The sequence below is a fragment of the Lepidochelys olivacea genome (genome assembly GCF_965140295.1).
Source record: "Lepidochelys olivacea isolate rLepOli2 genome assembly, chromosome: 3".
In the NCBI taxonomy this organism is placed as follows: domain Eukaryota; kingdom Metazoa; phylum Chordata; order Testudines; family Cheloniidae; genus Lepidochelys; species Lepidochelys olivacea.
Window position 1 is genome coordinate 95869895 of NC_140413.1, and position 18715 is coordinate 95888609.

At 39.4% G+C, this 18715-nt stretch overlaps 1 protein-coding gene across 8 annotated transcripts in view; it reads left to right on the forward strand.

Moving 5' to 3' along the window:
* Positions 1-18715, forward strand: part of NKAIN2 (sodium/potassium transporting ATPase interacting 2) — a gene marked incomplete at its 3' end in the record, with an annotated part of 793559 nt that overhangs the window by 417049 nt on the left and 357795 nt on the right. For 7 of the 8 annotated variants that reach the window (XM_084624348.1, XM_084624345.1, XM_084624347.1 and 4 more), the window contains exon 3: positions 11865-11945. The exons of the other annotated variant lie outside the window; for it this stretch is intronic. In XM_084624348.1, coding sequence (XP_084480474.1) covers positions 11865-11945 — 81 coding nt within the window. The remainder of the gene's footprint in view (positions 1-11864; positions 11946-18715) is intronic. 8 annotated transcript variants of the gene reach the window in all.

Sequence of the window (18715 nt, forward strand, 5' to 3'; positions counted from 1 at the left end):
TTTAACTTCCCTTTAATAGACATTTTAATTATAATATTAGATTCCTTCAAGTTCCCCATTTTACTACTATATCTGGCATGTCATATGTCATATATCAAAGTTTGGTATTTATTGAATATGGTTGTTTTTTTTCATTCAGAGACCAGGAAAAAGAGGAAGTCTCCCTAGCTACACCAGTAGTACACTCTTGTGAAAGGTTGTAGCATTCTGAGTTTCCTCCGATTATTGAACAAATGTTCAATGTCGTTAGACTGTGGGTTTTTGTTCTCTCAGCCCTCAGTTCTATGCTTTCTAAAAGGTTTTGATGCCTGAGCAATTCTTAATAGTCAGAACTCATGATTTCTGGGGCCTTAGTTACTACATTATAAATCTTTTCTTTTAGTATGGTGGCTTAATAGCAGTCAATTGTTGCTTATTCACCTTATCTTGATTTCCACATCTTCTCTTGTTAAGGTAACTAATAGATCGGGGCAGGAAATTGTTTTCCTGTCCTGCAGATATTTGCAAGAATTCAAAATTGTCCCATTTCGAATTGGGACAAAAAGTTATTGTTAAAACTCTTTACAAACTGAATAATAAATAAAAATTATTTTGGGTAAGTCAAAATATGTTTCAGAGTAGCAGCCGTGTTAGTCTGTATCCGCAAAAAGAAAAGGAGGACTCGTGGCACCTTAGAGACTAACAAATTTATTTGAGCATAAGCTTTCATGAGCTACAGCTCACTTCATTGGATGCTTGCAACAAAGCCCTTGCAACAAAGCCCATTGGCAACTGTGTCCACATATCTATTCAGGGGACACCATCATAGGGCCTAATCACATCAGCCACACTATCAGAGGCTCGCTCACCTGCACATCTACCAATGTGATATATGTCATCATGTGCCAGCAATGCCCCTCTGCCATGTACGTTGGCCAAACTGGACAGTCTCTACGTAAAAGAATAAATGGACCCAAATCAGATGTCAAGAATTATAACGTTCAAAAACCATCGGAGAACACTTCAATCTCTTTGGTCACTCGATTACAGACCTAAAAGTCACAATTCTTCAAGAAAAAAACTTCAGAAACAGACTCCAATGAGAGACTGCTGAATTGGAATTAATTTGCAGACTGGATACAATTAACTTAGGCTTAAATAAAGACTGGGAGTGGATGGGTCATTACACAAAGTAAAACTATTTCCCCATGTTTATTCCCCCCACCCTCCCACTTTTCCTCAGATTTTCTTGTCAACTGCTGGAAATGGCCCACCTTGATTATCACTACAAAAGGTTCTCCCCCACCCCCCACCTCCGCTCTCCTGCTGGTAATAGCTCACCTTACCTGATCACTCTCATTACAGTGTGTATGGTAACACCCATTGTTTCATGTTCTCTGTGTATATAAATCTCCCCACTGTATTTTCCACTGAATGCATCCGATGAAGTGAGCTGTAGCTCACGAAAGCTTATGCTCATATAAATTTGTTAGTCTCTAAGGTGCCACAAGTTTTCCTTTTCTTTTTTCAAAATATGTTGTAATAACTCAAAAAGTTTAATTTAAATTTTGATTTTCTTTTTCATTAACCTTTCACGGGCTCATTAGCTTACATTTTTGAAACAAAAAGTAATTTTGAACCAGGAAACTAGAATTTTTCTTGGAGAAAATGTCAAAATGAAACATTTCAAGAAATCTTAAACGTTTAACATGACATTTGTTTCAAGTTGGGAAAGTTGTCCAGCCTGACCCTGTTTTGTGACCAGTTTTAATTTTGGTCAAATCAGCATTTTGACAAAAAAATTGTGATCAGCTCTAGTAGTGAAGAACACAACTATGTTAACTTAACTTCAACTACTCAACTTGCATAAAAACTCCCTTTTCCCCCTTATCCTAGACTGCACATTTTATGAAAGTGATGTACAAAATTTTCTGAAATACTTTTTCAAATATTCCCATGACAAGTACACCTTATACAAAATGATATCTACACTCATCATCTTCATGTGGGACAACTCCCATGATTGTAGTACCAGCACTGAGGGATATAGCCTGTTCTGAAAGTATAGATATGGGGGGGAAAAGGAGGAGGTGTTGTGCTATATGTCAAGAATGTATACACTTGGTCCAAGGGGAAGTGGGCAACAGGCCTCCTGAGAGTCTCTGGATGATGATAACAAGGGAAAAGAACAGTAGTGATGTTATGGTAGGTTCTATTATAGACCACCAAATCAGCAAAGGAAATGGATGGGTCATTCTAAAAGGAGGTAACAAGATTAGCTAACACACATGAACAAGTATTAATGGAGAATTTTAACTTCCCTGATAGCTATGGGAAGACTGTTACAGCAAAACATAATACATCCTGCAAATCCTTAGTATGTGTAGAGGACAACTTTCTGAATCAGAAAGTTGAGGAAACAACTAAGGGGTTGTCCATCTTGGATCTGGTTTTGACCAACAGGGATGAATTAGTTGTGAATGTGAAGGTGGTTGGGAACTTGGGAGGAAATTATCATGATCTGGTAGAATTCAATATCCTATGGGAAGGAGGGCATGAGAACCACAAAACAAGGACACTGGAAATCAGAAAGGCAGACTTCAACTGACTCAGAAACAGTAGGCCAGGTCCCATGCAAAAAGACCAATTAGGAAGAAAAGGAGTCGAAGGGGACTCACCGTTCTTAAAAGATGTAATACTCGAGGCTCAACATCAAGCTATTCCGATGCAGAGGAAAGATAAGAAGAGCCCCAGGAGACCAATGTGGCTGCACAAGTTGCTTTTCAGGTATCTAGAAATCAAAAGGGATACATACAGGAAATGGAAGAAGAGGCATGTCACCAAGGAAGTATATGTGGGAATAACACAACCATGTAGGGACAAAATCCGGAAAGCTAAGGCAAAGAATGAGTTACAGCTTGCAAGGAATGTTAGACACAACTAGATGCAGTTCTTCAAATATGTCAGACCAAAAAAAAAACTATCAAGGACCATGTGGGTCCGCTACTCAGTGGAGAGGGTGAACTGGTAACGGAAGATGATAGGAAGACAGAGTTGCTCCATGCCTACTTTGCTTCAGTTTTTGCACAAAAAATAACGTCACCTAATGACTAGCAAAGTTACCATAGACTTTAAAGGGAGGAGATACAGATTGGGATAAGTAAAGAGCTCATCAAGGATGTTCTGACTAAAATGAATGAATTCAAATCAGCACGGCTGGATGCTATTCACCTGAAGGAGTTAGCTGAAGAAATCTCAGAGTCACTGTCAATAATATTTACTAACTCATGGATGACAGGAGAGGTCCTGGGAGACTGGAGAAGAGCTAATGTAGTGCCCATCTTTGAAAATGGTGGGGGGTGGGGAGAAGGGGCCAAGGAACTATAGTCCAGTCAGAGTGACTTCAATACCTGGAAAGCTACTAGAGAAATGTATAAAACATTTAATTTAGAAGTACCTGGAGGGTGAAGGGATAAATCACTAGCAGCCAGCTTGGATTTACCAAGAACAAATCATTCCAAACCAGCCTGATTTCCTTCTTTGACAGAGTAGTTGATTTGGGGGATCGGGGAAGTGTGGTGGACATAATATACCGGGACTTAATCAAGGCTTTTGACACAGCCCCACATGACATTCGCATAAGTAAGCTGGAGAAATGTGGGCTCAACAGAACTACCACTAAGTGGGTATAAATTGGTTAAACAACTGCAAACAAAGAGTAATTAATGGAATGATGTTGGATTGGAAGGAGGTCTCAAATGGGGTTTCATAGGAATCTATTCTGGGTCCGGTGTTGTTTAACTTCTTTATTACTGATCTGGATGTAGGAATGGAGAGAATACTGATCAAATTTGCAGATGACATAAAGCTAGGGAGGGTGCCAACAAATTGGAAGATAGAGCTGAAATTCAGTGGGATCTTAATACATTGGAGAACAGGGCAACAAAATGAAATTCAATAAAGGCCAATGTAAGGTGCTATACTTAGGGAAGAAAAACCAGATGCACAAATACAAAATGAGGGAAACCTGGCTTGGCAACAGCACGGCTGAGAAGGATCTGGGAGTTGTGGTGGATCACAACCTCAATTTGAGTCACCAAGGTGAAGCTGTTGCAAAAAAGCAAATGCAATTTTAGATTGCATTAACAGAGGCATAGCATGCAAGTCATGGGAAGTGATAGCGCTGAATGGAGCGGTACTGGTTTCAGCCTCAGCTGGAGTACTGTGTCCAATTTTGATCACCAATGTATAAAAAGGATGTAGAGAAACTGGGAAGGATCCAGAGGCAAGCAACAAAGATGATCAAAGCGGTGGAATGCCAGCCCTAAGAGCAAAAGCTGAAGGAACTGGGTATGTTTAGTTTGGAAAAGAGGAGATTAAGGGAGGATATGATAGCAGTCTTCAGATAATTGAAAGGCTGATATTAAAAAAATGGAGAAAAGTTACTCTCTTTTACCATAGAGGGCAGAACAAGAGGCAATGGGTTCAAATTACAGCATAGCAGATTTAGATTAAATCTCAGGAAAAACTTCTTTAGGACAGTGGAACAGACTCCGTTGGGAGATTGTGGTAGCTTCTTCAGTGGAAGTTTTCAAAAGGAATCTGGATAGCCATCTGTCTTGGATGGTTTAGACAGAACAAATCCTGCATCTTGACAGGGGTTAGACTAGATTTGTGTTCTTTTCTAACCCTATGATTCTGTGTGCTAAATTTGTGCATTCCTGCAGCTAAGAGTCATTGCATCGGATCATCAAGTGGTGGCTTGAACAAAACTATGCTAGCTTATGCTAGCTGAGGGATGTGCAGCTGGAGGGGGTTTTATTTCCATATAAACTCTCGGAACACACACCCCTATTTGACACCCACCACCCCACACTGGAATCTATATGGAGTATCCTTAAACAACTACAACCCACACTTGATAGGGACCACATCCTGAAAGAAATCTTTCCTGAACCCCCTCTTCTGGCATTCAAATAATCCCCTCACCCCCCAGACTCTCCAAGCTCATCATCAGAAGAAAGCTCTCCACAGATCAGGACACACCAGACCCTGCCAGAACCACATATGCAGAACCTGCAGATATGTCTTCACTGCTATGGTGATCAACACTCCCCACAGCACACCTTTCAAGATCCATGGGTCCTACACATGCCTATCACAACATGTGGTGTACCTCCTCCAGTTTCACCCAATAACAACTATGTGGGTGAAACTAGACAGTCACTACACACTCGAATGAACTGTCACAGAAAGGGTGTTTTTGTCTTTTATCACTTATCAGCAGTGGGCAAACTTTTTTTTTTCACAAAATGATTACTCTATCTGACCTCCAGTCCTCATTCTCAAAGGAAATGTGCAGAACACCTTCAAAAGAGAAGTCTGGGAGCTTAAATTCATAACATTGCTAGATGCTAAAGATCATGGACTGAACAGAGATACTGGATTTATGACTTATTACAACAATCTGTAATCCACTAACAACATTCCCCCCCAAAGCTGCCTCCCCTGCTTTCCTTTCCCAGCTATGACTGGAAAAGTATTTACAGGCCACTTCACCTTGAATGGTCCCTTGAAATATGTGTTAACCAGTTATGCTAAACAGTCTATTCCACCTAGCTGTGGCACTGAGTACATATCCCAGACCTGAAGAAGAGCTCTGTGCAGGATTGAAATCCTGTCTCTCTCACTCTCAGACATTGGTCCAATAAAAGATATCACCTCACCCACCTTGTCTCTCTAATATCCTGGGACCATCATGGCTATAACAACACTGCATAGTGCTGACCTAGTCCATCCAGAGAGTCATGTATGAACATAAATATTGTCTCTTAACTATGAAGGCAGACTGAATTGTGTTGTTCAATGTCTCTCAAGGTTTCAAGGAAGCTCTACTAACCATAGGTAGGTTTGGCAAATAGGTTTCTGAGTGATAGTTCTAAGTGTTTGCAGAGCTGCAGTGGTAAGCTGAGAGCAAAGATGGAGGACTAGAAAAGGTATGCAGGGGTCAAACATGTGGTATGCACCCAGATGCTGTACCAGCGCTCCTCTGAAGATTTAATACTCCAGAATCTCAGATTTCATTGTTTTTGGGGGGGGGGGCAGAGAGTCTTTTATTTTTATGGTTGTAACTAAAACCTAAAAAAAATGTGAACTGAGTGTAAACAATGCAGGGATATCCATGTGAGTCTGCAGAGAACTTGGGGCAATAGTTCTGAGAAGTCTGAACTGCCCCATTCATCTCAATAAGATGCCAACTCAGATTTCACTTTATTATATTAATGTCAATAATGTAATTTAAATTATTTCATTCCTCATAAGAGATGAGAGGGAGGATAACACTCTTGCTCAGTTTACTTTGAAGTCTCATTTTGGTGCCACAAGTTGGCGGTGTTTAGATGAGACTTTTTTTTTTCTTTCACAATCAAAATGGAGCTCAACTCAGAGTCCGGTCGAGCCCAGAGAAGATACATGATCATATTCTAAACATCTGCACAACCTCAAAGCTGATTTTGTGGGTGGAGCTTGGAAGAGTACCACCATCTATCGCCCCTTCCCCATCTGACTGCTGGGTGTATGTGATACTGAAAATACTATGATGTGGGGCACAGTATTGTAGCTGCTATAGCATATGTTTTCAGCTTAACTGAGAGGAATTTGCAACTTTAAAAATGTAAAAATATAACAAACCAATACTTTGAACACGCAGAGCATAAGAATTTAATTTTGCTTTTTCAGTTATAGAGGTATCATAACAATTTCTGAGGAACACATGCTCTTGGTCTGAGCATTTTCAAAATGATATTCAAAGGATCAGTCTCCAAAGTTGTTTTCACTTAAAAGGTATATGGGAGTTTCTTTCCATATGGGGAGGTAACATGGCAAGGACATTGGACCCAGGGAGTCCAGAGACTGGGCTTTTATTGTTAACTTTGCCACTCAGTTTTGAACTAAAACAAGTCATTTAATCTCTCTATGCTTCACTCTTCTTGTCTGTAAAATGTAAGTAATTTTCTTATCAGATGCAGAGCTCATCAAGCCAATACGTCGCAGCCTCATCAGCGAAGTGCAGAGCCCACAGACCAAATCTGGTCAGAGGGCATTTGTCAGTGATGTGAGACATTGTCTTTGGCCACAGCCACATGTGGGATCCTCTCAGTGGTCCCAGATGTGAAAGCTGGCTACACATTGACCCTGGCCCATTTGAAATCAATTCAGAAGGGCCCATGAGCACATGAGAAATATAAAAGAAAAGGAGTACTTGTGGCACCTTAGCGACTAACCAATTTAGTCAGGTATACCCATGTTTGGGTCAATTATAAGAGATTGGTTTCTGACATCAGCTGCAGACCATTCTTCATGCCACATTGACATTTTAGAGAAATCTGGGCAGGGCAAAGGAGCCCACAAGTGCACCCTTGGGTAGTCAAAGAGGTCCATGTATAGTGATAGGCTTGTGAATGCCCTGATCATCTCAACCTTTCTGTCTGTAACATCCGCACAATGGACGTGTGGAGGAATGATGTTAACACAGGAGCCACAGTAGGTCAAATCATACAGTTATGATGCACGTAGTTGTGTGTCAACCTAGTTTGACATAAGATGAATGGAGCTGCAGAGTAACAGAGGGCTAAACCAGATGATTGGAGAACTGGAGTATTTGCTCCCCAGGAAGTGCCGGCCACTTTGCTTAGAAGATATTTATTCATCTTCACCTTAGCCACAGATTTTCTCAAGTGGTTAAGATATGTGAGAGATCTAGGATTTCTCTTAGATTGGGTGGGATTTGAGTTTCAAGCACTGTCCATAGTGGAAGAAATTCAGTTCCTGGCCTTCTCTGGCATTGTAAAGACAGAACATACTCAAAACTTTTTATGATAATGACTTTTAATATTCAAGTGCCTGTTTATAGTTCCTAAAGCTAGTTTCAGATTTTTCAAGTTTATCAAGTTGCTCTAGGTTTTGCTGTCTTACCATTTTGGAATGGTTTGCTTTCTGTATAGCTGTGGCTAGGGTTAAACTCACTTCAGTTGTACCTGCTGTGAAACATTCTTTTTTCTTGTGAACCCAGCCTATCTCTGATGTTTTCATGTTTTTCATTCTTATAAAATATTCAGCAGTATAAAACATTATAAAACATTCAACATTTTTCCTCTGGTTCTTGAATTCTCTAGTGAAAGCATGCTCTTTCATAAGCCATATTTCTCTAGCGTATAAAGCATGCATTAAACTTAGCCAGAACCCTTTCATAGTCATCTTTGTGATTGTCTTCAGTAAAGTCAAAGGGTTTAAAGATATGCTCTGCCTGCTTTCCCATAACATAAATTAAAAAGATACCTGTAGATCTCCAGTTTCTTTGTGCAGCTTTTTTGCAATTTGAAATCTTGCAAATATATTGCTTCCAGTCTGTCCATTATGAAGGTTTCTCAAAGCTGAAGTTCTCTGGAGCATTGAAGAGTGGCATACTGATGATTCCATTATAGCTTATACCTTGTTTATGTAACTCTTTTCACTGAAGGAAAGAATTTTGATTGGCTTCATGGATCAGTGCCTATGTTCCTCACAGATTAGCAATAACTGTAATTAGCATTTAAATCTTCCACTTTAGCCTTCCAGCTATATTTCTTTTCGGTGTAGATTTTCACAATACCAAGATGGCAACTCTCTCCTGGTTGTAGGTATTGCCCCCTGGTGACATCTTCTGTCTGGTGGTAGTCAAGGGTTTGCTCATTGAGGTTCTTGGCTTGTTGATTTCTGGCTGTTGTATCTTTGTGGTGGTCGCTGTCAGTTAGTGCAGCTCCTTAGAACTCCCCAAAAGGGGAAAAAACAGACAACTCTGGCTCCTTGAAGATTTCTTACCAAATGTTTCTTAATTAGCTGTATATAACAGACAGCGCCAGAGGGATTTGTTCCTTGTTGCAGACCTTCAGTGTCAAATTTCCAAAATGATTAGCTGAAGCTCATGAGACAAAAAGCAGTATTTATGACTGCATGTGATCCAGCGATAAGAGATGTGCCAGATCTGAAGCAGCTGAAATAACTGCCAGTGGGGAGTGGGAGCATCCTTGTTTTTCAAAATAATTGTGCTCAGTACTCATCCCCAAAGGTTCAGGTAGGAAACACTTAACGTGACATTTTCATAAGTAGGGGGTCTTTCAAATAATGTGAAAGATTTTTGTTGTGGTTGTCCAAAACATAGCAGATGTTTGTTTTTAAAAATTCTGAAATTCAGATGTTGGCATTTTGAATGATTGTGACTAGACAGTTAAAAAAAGAAGTTATGCTATTATTTTAAATGTAAGAGGCTCTGCTACCACAAACAAATCCAAAGTGGCTTACTGCATTGTCTTGATCCATCACTGTGTGCTTGCTTTATAAGGTATCTTTCAAATCAGCTACTGCATGAATGCAACGTGGAAACAAAATTCAGAATCTTCAGCTCAGTCATACTACCTCCACCACAGTGCAAATAATATAAAAAATAAAATAAGAAGGTTAAGTTTGTGAAGTCAAGCACTGAGAAATTAGGAAATGTCAGAACTAAGGTTACCCAGGAAGCTGTAATTTTGCCTTCTTCTTGCTTTGGCATATCTGACCTTTGGTATTGGATAGTAACAGTGCTGTATTGTGAAGCAGCCTGCAGTAGACTGAAAAGCTCAGTATACCGTTACTGAACAGGTGCCTTCTGATTGGCTTAAGGTTGGCTTTTTAAAAACACCTATGTGACTTAGTCCCATTGACTTCCAGTAGGTATTGTGCTAAGTCATGAAGGTGCTTTTGAAAATCCCATCCTTAGAGAATGGACTTGTATTATCTATAAATCAGAAATCAGCTTGCTCATAAAGCATAATCTAAACATTTATTTAGTCTGCTAGACTAAAGCTCTATTTGTTATCATTTTAGGCAAAGGTTGCCTATCCAGTAGTCTGGCTGGCTGACAATGATTTAATTATCTGTAATGTAAAACTTAATAGCTAAATGTAAATGTCTTGATATGGTCACATGCAAGAATTTTCAAATAAATTTAGAACAATATTATGGAGGCCTATGCTTCAAGTGGAAAACTGGTATGACAGACCATATGCAAATAATGAAATATCACATTGAGAAGTACAAGCAAAGCACCACAGGACTCAGTATTAGATTTAATAATTTAAATTATATACAGGAAGATGTAAACAATAGATAAACTACCATACATTCCTAATACCAAATTAGGAAAACAGATTGTAGCAGGAATGAGAGAGAGATTGTAAAAGGATTTTGAGAATTTAGAGGAGAAGGCAGAATTTAACTGAATGAGATTTACTTTAGATGAAAGACAGATGATGCACTTATAGCAAATTAATATCAAAAAGGTGAAAATGCAAGTTAAAAAGCAGTAAAGTGGGGAAAGAACTGGGAGTGGTACATTAATTCACAGCAACCTAAATATTTCACAGTGGAATGCTGTCAAAAATTAGAAAATGTTCTATTGGACCATATAAAAACTGAGTATCATGAGAAAGGGAAGTAGTTCTTTTTTTCATACAACTGAGGTGAAGACAGACTTAGAGTACAGTGTGCTGATGTACTTCTCATGAACAAAATAATGAATTGGATGTAATCCAGTGAAATACAAAAAACATAACAATATTAAACATATGAAACAAAGTCAGATTAAAGGAATATAATGTGTATGGTTTGAGGAAAAGGAAGCAAAACAAAGGGGAATGTGATAATTTTGTGAATTCTTGAGAGGCAGAGGACATTGGTGGCATAACAAGGGGAAATAGTCTTAAAGTAAAATGGGGGGAGAATAGTTTATATTATATTGGTTTATGAAACAACTCTCATATATGCAATATCATGGGCCCATAGATTAAAATTACCAAACATACAGAATTAAATTAGGAGTAACTAGCAAATAGGAATAAGTCATTAGAATAGCATTTGCAGATGTTAAGGTTTATTAGACATTGGAATAATTTATCAAGGGAATTTTTTGGGGCACTAACACTAGGCATGACTAGACAACAGGTCAGAAATTAGCGTAGAAGATCTTCAGTATGGTAGGGAGGCAGCATTTCCAAACCCAGAATGTATGATGTCTCTATTAATGCAAAAATGTCACCATATATGTAAGTGTGGATAGAAGGGCAGAAAGAAAGTGTACCTCCTTTACTCTCACAAAATATGCATATTAGAAAATAGATAACACAAACCATTGAACAGGTTTTGCTCAAGCTTTTCTACATCCACTGTCCAGTATAATTCAAACTCAGATGAAAATGAACATTTTCAATGGTGTATTGAAGTGAACATTTTGGATCAAAAGGTTTGAAATGCCAAAAAATACATGTACAGTGAGGCACCTAGAATTCCCTCTGGATTCCTCACCAACATCGTAAAACAACTAATGAAGAAACATCTTCCAGATAGTCCATCTCAGGTGTGGTACAGAGTCAAGTACATGCTGGGACGGGACTTGGGAATTTAGAGAGTCCCATTTGAATAAGCATATAGTGCAGATGCAAGCACTAAAACCCACTTAGGTAATACCAAAATGTGTCTCATTGCTTTGATACTAAGATTCTCCCATAACTAGGAATACAACAAAATCAAAATGAATTTGAACATTAAATTTCAGGACCATCACCTCCCCTGAGATGCATAATTTCTAATGTGAATAAGCACCAAATCAGCTCTCACCAGTTTGTGGCTAGGGAAAAGGAGACATTTCTTCTTGCTTTTATTTGCAAAATGTTTTCATCCAGCTCCACTGTATTTACAGTCTCTCTCTTTTGTGTCTGTCTGAGACTTGGACAAACAGTTTAAGCTTTATTTAAGTTTAACTCATCTGATTGCAGAATTAATAATGTATTATTTCTCTCCTTCTCCTGCAGTATGCTGTCTGGCTAGTCTTCTGGGTCACATGGAATGTGTTTGTTATCTGCTTCTATTTGGAGGCTGGGGATCTTTCAAAGGTAATTTACCATCAGATATGTCTAAGCCATCTGTACATTATTAACATGCCCCCATTCAGAGGCTAAGTCTTCTGCTACTTATCCTCTTGGCATCATTTAAATGAGGTTTGCATGATGGAAATTTCACATATGCCGTATATCTTGCCATTCCACATCCCAGACAGCTGAGGTATTTGTGTTTTTGATATCAACTATACTTTTAAAGGAAAACTCACTTTCTTCTGGTAGTTATTCAGTGCAAGTGCCACCTTTGGGAGAGCTACTAATCAGATTTGATAAATACAAAGGGAGATTGCTATCTCAAGGGTAAGCATGCTCTTTTTGTATCATTTAACTTGGTTATTGTTTTGCTGAATTCTTTCCAGGGGCCTATACTGCAAAGTAATAACGGTAAAACAAGGTGTCACTGGTAAATTAAAATGTAAACTGAGATGCCAGGATAGACTGGATTGTGGAGTCAACTTCAGTTTGTTACTTAGAATCCTAGATGAGCCAAGAAAAATTTCACAGAAAAGAAGGCAGTTTTCACTCTTATTTCACTGTAAGTGCTGCCTCTCAAAGCACTCCCCAGAATATAAATTCAGTGCACTGTTCGACAGTATCTTGTATTCCCATGTGTGCTGCTCCTGCAAAAGCCTGGATGAAACCCTAGGCTATGTCGACTCGTAAGATGCTGCAGCAGCACAACTGGAGCACTGCAACTGTGCACCATTGTCTCGCTTCAGTGTGGTAAGTTTTCGGTTTAAACCAGCCCCTCATCCTGTTGATGTCAATGGTAAAATTCACTTTGACTTTAATAGTGCCAAAGTTCCTTCTTTGAGGTGCTTAATTTATTTTGAAGATATGTCATGCTTTCTGCCTTTGTAACTGTAGATAGGCCCACTCCATTAAGGAGCTGGGCAACGATGTAATAAATACAATGACCTTCTGGACAATATTTTTTGTTATATTACAAATGCTTTGTATATTGTGAAGAAAACTATTACAGATGTTATAACAGGCAAGTTATGCTTGTGGCATCCTGTACAAACTAGTATTTTATTTGTTTTAAACTCACGCCCCTTAGACCTGTTCTTTGTAGCCTGCTGCATACATTGGCTAGTCTCTGGGTGTGAATGAAAATGTGGGGTGCTTGTAGGCTGATTTGAGAAGGAATTGATCTGTTTTATCATTGCATTTTAATGGCTGAAAATCATTTAAGAACATGAAAGTGATGTTCTGAGTAGATATGGGCCAGAGCTGAGATTTTTTTCAAAAGTTTGGGGGTGTTCACCTCTTGGTTGTTTTTTTTTTTCTTTTTTTTTTTTTTTTTCCAGAACTGGGTGCCTTGTTCAGGCCTATACAGCAGATGCATCTGAAAAGTTCATTTTGGTTCCAGTGATATGCTCTATACTTGGAATGGGGAAAAACCCAATGTATTCCCATCACCTAAATTAGGTTTCAAGCTATTAATTTCATCTCCTGGGTCAGGGCATGGGGGCATTACCTCACATCTAGACATTCAGAAATTCCTAAGCAGTCAGAAATTCCTTCACAAGGAATGGTTTTAGTGGAAAGGGGAAGCAAAGAAACGCTCATGGATCTGGCCCATGATGGAATGTTGTACAGCTTTGGAGAAGATGGGTCTATTTTATCCTAAATAAATGTGGTACCTAAAAAACCACTATTTACAAAAACTAAGCATATGCTTTGCCACATCTGTAGAAAAACAGTCTAGGACATGCTAGGGCAAACTTATCCTTGTTGTAACACATTGTGTGTGTCTTCAGGCCAGCAGAGGGGTTAAACAGTGCTTCACGGCTAGCACTGTGCCTCATACATCTAGCTATCGTCGTAAGTCTTGCATTGAATTCTCTTTGTTACATGTATTTTTTAACTGAGAATAAATACGACATCGAAGCTTTAATGATACTTGGGAGTATTGTCTCCTGTTAGGAAAGGCATGTGGAATCTTAAAAAGATAAAGCACTGAACTGACTCTAAGCAGAATATAAAAAGTAACCTTTAGGGGAGCACAGTATTAGCGTATATCTTCCACTAGGGACTCTGCTGAGGTCGTAAACAATGAGAGGAACTTGCACAGCATGGTTTTAGGAATTGCTAAGTTAAAATGACAGCTTAATAATAGTCCATCTGGGGATAGTTTATTTTATATGTATGATATATAGCTTTCTACCAAATAAAATCAAAGGTTTTTTTTGAAAGTTTTGAAACTTGCTTCTGCTCTTTGGGCATCCATGTTGTTATCACCTAGTAATTTAAAGGAGACAACCTATTTCAATCTGTTAATATATCATACCAATGGTTTACTAGTTTCTTTCTTTCTAAATTAGTTTTCAAGGGCAGAGGTCATGGCATTTTTATAACTGTGCCTTATTATAGCAAAAGGGCCTTGTAAAGACTATTTTTAGAATATGAGATTATCCCCTGCTTACAAGAGTGAAGGAGCCTAAAGGATTACCAGTGAACAGCCATGTGGAGCTGTTCACATTCTATGCCAATATGGGGAATGTATGTCCATACAGTGGAGAGTGGTATTGCACTTTGACTATTTTCTATCCTTGTGCTTTTTTTGTAAATGCCTTTGCTGACAACCTAGCTTCCATAACTATGCAGAATAATTATGATTTATTTGTTCACTTCCAAAAAGAAGCAAGTTTGGTGGTGGGGGGATGTTTTTTAAAGCTACTTGGTTGTTGTATGGGTTTATGGATTGCCATCTGGAATGCCCACTTCACAGTACATTCTGTTACACAGTAACCCTTTTAAGTAATATTTCACTGGTCTTCATGTTTTCTCCTTGGCCATATGGAGATCCTCTTAGTAAGGCACCATAGCCAATATAAGTGGGAGTTTGTAGGCATCTTTAAGAGAAACAGACAAGATTACTACTTAAAACGTATCCATTTTTGTCCCAAGGGTGGAGACAACACACAGCACACAGAAGGTATAAACTCCCTTGGGTTAATATATGCATATGTTGTGCCCTTTTAATGAGCATACTGTCAAAAATCAAAGAAAACGTATTTATCCTTTACGAGACAAAAGTAGGATGAGTTTCCATTAAATTTTAATTTTGCATTTACCACTTTTAAAAGGTCAAGAAATATTTCCAGATGTCACTTCAGTGAGGTGATTCTGCAACTTTGTAATGGAGCACAAGAGCAATTAAATGTAGGGCCATATTCAGTACTGCTTATTCGTCGTTCAGGCAAAACTCCCGGAGATTTCTATGGGAGTTTTGCCTGAACAATGTCTGCTAAATAAAACCCCTCAGTAAAGAAGTGCTGCAAATGCTTATATAACGTACTTGGTTCCAGGAACATGAAAGCTTCCACTAGAGACATCTCCAGATGCTGTAAATTCCACAAGCTGGATAGCTGAGGAATAAGAAGTTTACAAGCCAAAGGCATCCAAATGTTTTTTTTTAATTTAAAAGTGGTAAGATATTGACTGGAAAAAAAAGTGTTGATGTGCTATTTAACTTGTACAATTAAAATCACAACAGCACCATTAATTTAGACACGTTGCACAAAAAATTCTATTTAGTCACATCAGTGTAATTCTGGAATATGACTGCACTGACTTCAGTGGTGTTCTCCAGAATTGTATGAAGCTGGCTGAGTTCTGCTGATGTTCTACTTTTTGATCTTTGTTGGTTGTTAACTGTGTAGGTTAATGTATTTGCATTTATGGTGCATTTCCTGAGATCTTCCTTTTTTTAAGTTAACAACTGTAATATCACATCAGTGAACTGTAGGTTTGCTTTCTTTCTCTCTCTTTCTAACATTACACACAAAAATACTTTAAAAGAATGTTATATTTGCAAAGCCAAGCACTAAAAAGTTTAGGAAATGCCAGAATTTAGGTTGCCTGTGGAAACTGAATTCAGCCACCTTGTGCATATGAATTATGATATGGTCTTTAATTACATATCCTTTCCTGAGGACCCTTACCACATTCAGTGCACAGGATGGATCTGCTCTGTGGATGAATCAGAGAGATATGTAGTAAAACAGCCTATTGTCTGTAAGACTCCTGCCTCATTTGTTGTAGAATTTGAAAGGTGTGTAATGAATGAAGCATGAAATAAATAGATGGTGCTAGTCAGTAACTTATTTTCTTCTAATTGTTCACTGTGTGGTCCCAAGCCATATTTACTTCACACTATTTGCACTCTGCTCAGAATACTGAATGATGATTGTTGTTACCCTAGCAGCTAGGAGCTCTAGTCATGGCTGTGGTGCTCTTCCCTATAATAGCTGAATGATTCACAAACTTTAATGAATTTATTTTGAAAACACCTCTGGGAGATGAGGTGGTATTACAAATCCCCTTGTTCAGATGGGGAACTGAAGTGATCAAAAGTGTCTGCTAACTTTGGATTTGCAATTTGAGAAGCCCAGGGGCAGATATTCAGAGTACTTAGCACTATATAGCACTTTATATGTTCAAAGCACTGTGAGCAGAGGCAACGATAGAATTGGGTACTCCAGGGTCAGCATTCAACTGCCATAACCATAACCATGAGATTGTATTTCACATCCTGGATGGGATTGTTCTGTAGATGGAATAAACCCTTTGTCCCTGTCCCCTCTAGGCTGCTGCTGTTCTAGTCTTCCCCCCTCCCACCCCACATACCATCCTGGCTCTTCATCCCTGTCCCAATCTCCTTGCCCAGTCTTTGCCTGGAGCTCAGTTCCAGTCTTTGCCTTGGAGCTCTCCATGTCATTCCCAGTCTTTCTCCACCCCATCCAAGCTCTGACTCTTCTCTCCCCCTGGGCTCCTCATTCCAGCCTACTGCCTCTTCTTTCTGTCCTCTTCCCACACCAGTTTCTTGTCCCTCTACATTCAGGTCAGAGTGCTTCCTCCTCCATGTGGCCTGGGTGCATTCAGGGAAGCATGAGAGAAAAGGAGAGAAAATATCTGTGTGTAGGAGGAGGGTGTGTGTGTTCTGCTGCCCAGTGCCATAGCAGTGAGGAGCAAAGAAACATGTCCAATTCAGATCAGATCTTCAGAAAATGCACTTACCAAACTCTAACAAGTCTCTACTGAGCATGTGTAAACTGATTTTTTTTTTCAAATTCACCCAATTTTGGTATCTTTTAATGGGACATCCCAGCTACCAGAGTGACTTCCTGCCAGATTTCAAGTTCCTGCTTCAAAGCAAGTGGGCGCTACAGCTTATCAACTCAATGGTTGTAAGAACTTTTTAACATGGGGAAACAACATTTCCCCCGCCCCCTCTTGGTCTCATTCTTGGAAATGGCTGAATTTTTTATAATGTATCCAAAAAAAGTCAGCCTGAGATAGAGATCCGGTATGTAAAATTTCACAACAAATACTTTATTTTGGCAAAACAATAAGCAACCAAAAGCAGGGTCTTATAATGAAGAGTGTTGGGCAACTTTACTACATGTGGTTCTGCCTGTGTTGCCTACCATTTGTGGTAGAATAGAGAGCTATTTAACTAGCTGCCAACAAAGTGTGGAAAAGTAAGCAGTGTGTTAAAGAAAATCAAACCCTGTTTGCCTTAGCAAGTCACAAGGGACATACAGGTTGTGAGGTATTAAATGCCCCGGGACTATAAATGATGATAGCACTGAAGGTTTCAAGGCCAGTAGAACTGAAGGGTTTCTTTCTTTCTGCCTTTCTTGCACCCTGGATCAAGTCATTTTGTCATTTTTGTTTATCAATCAATCTAAAAGATGGCCAGAGAGGGTAAAATTTTGTCAACAACTTGCATTATTTTGTGTTCTGTGGTTTTGAGAAAATAAGCTTATACTGTTTAATTCTTTAGCTTCTATGGCTACTGCACATCCTTTTTGGTCAAGGAATACAATGGCAGATGCAATCGGCATCAATGTTGAATGGAAAAGAAACATAGAGATATTCAATCTCTAAAATGGAAACCTTTAAACCACATGTATTGATATCATTCTGAATTTAGAATCATAGAATATCAGGGTTCGAAGGGACCTCAGGAGGTCATCTAGTCCAACCCCCTGCTCAAAGCAGGACCAAGCCCCAATTTCTGCCCCAGATCCCTAAATGGCCCCCTCAAGGATTGAACTCACAACCCTGGATTTAGCAGGCCAATGTTCAAACCACTGAGTTATCTCTCCCATGTTTAGAATAAACATGCATCAGTTGAGAGCAGTGAGAGCTGCTGTGTGCTGAGCCGTTTTGAAAATCAAACTACTTCATTTATATTCCTAAATAGAAACTGAGCTCGTTGGAAATCCAGCCACAACTGTGGGTATGCAGACCTGCCATGTGTCATGCATCTACTGTGGCACTCACATACTCTCTGCCAGGTTGAAATGTCTCTCTTCAGCTGGGCTACATGAATTGCGGCTTCTGGCTACTGAAGTGCAGTAGCGTTTAATTTCTTCTTGTTGCTCCTCCTACTGGATCCCTGTGGAAGTGTCAGCAAAGAGGCAGTGTAGGCAGCAGCAGCCAAAGGGGAAAGAGACAAGGGGTCCAGTACTGGTGCCCACTCACTTTGCATCCCTTTGGCCACCCGTCCTTCCCCAACATGAGATTTTTCCCTCCAGCTCTCTCCAGCCCTGTAGTTTTATTCCTCTGGTTTCCCCCAAAAGCCCTTCTGTCCCCAGTTTACACCCCAAATACCCAGCCCTCACCTTTCACCCCCAGCAGCTCTCCAGCTACACATGCCCAATTTTCCTCCTACTTCCCCATCCAGGCCCCTGCTTCCCACCCAGCACCCACCTAAGCCAGAATCCCCTTGACACCTGTCAGAAATTCCA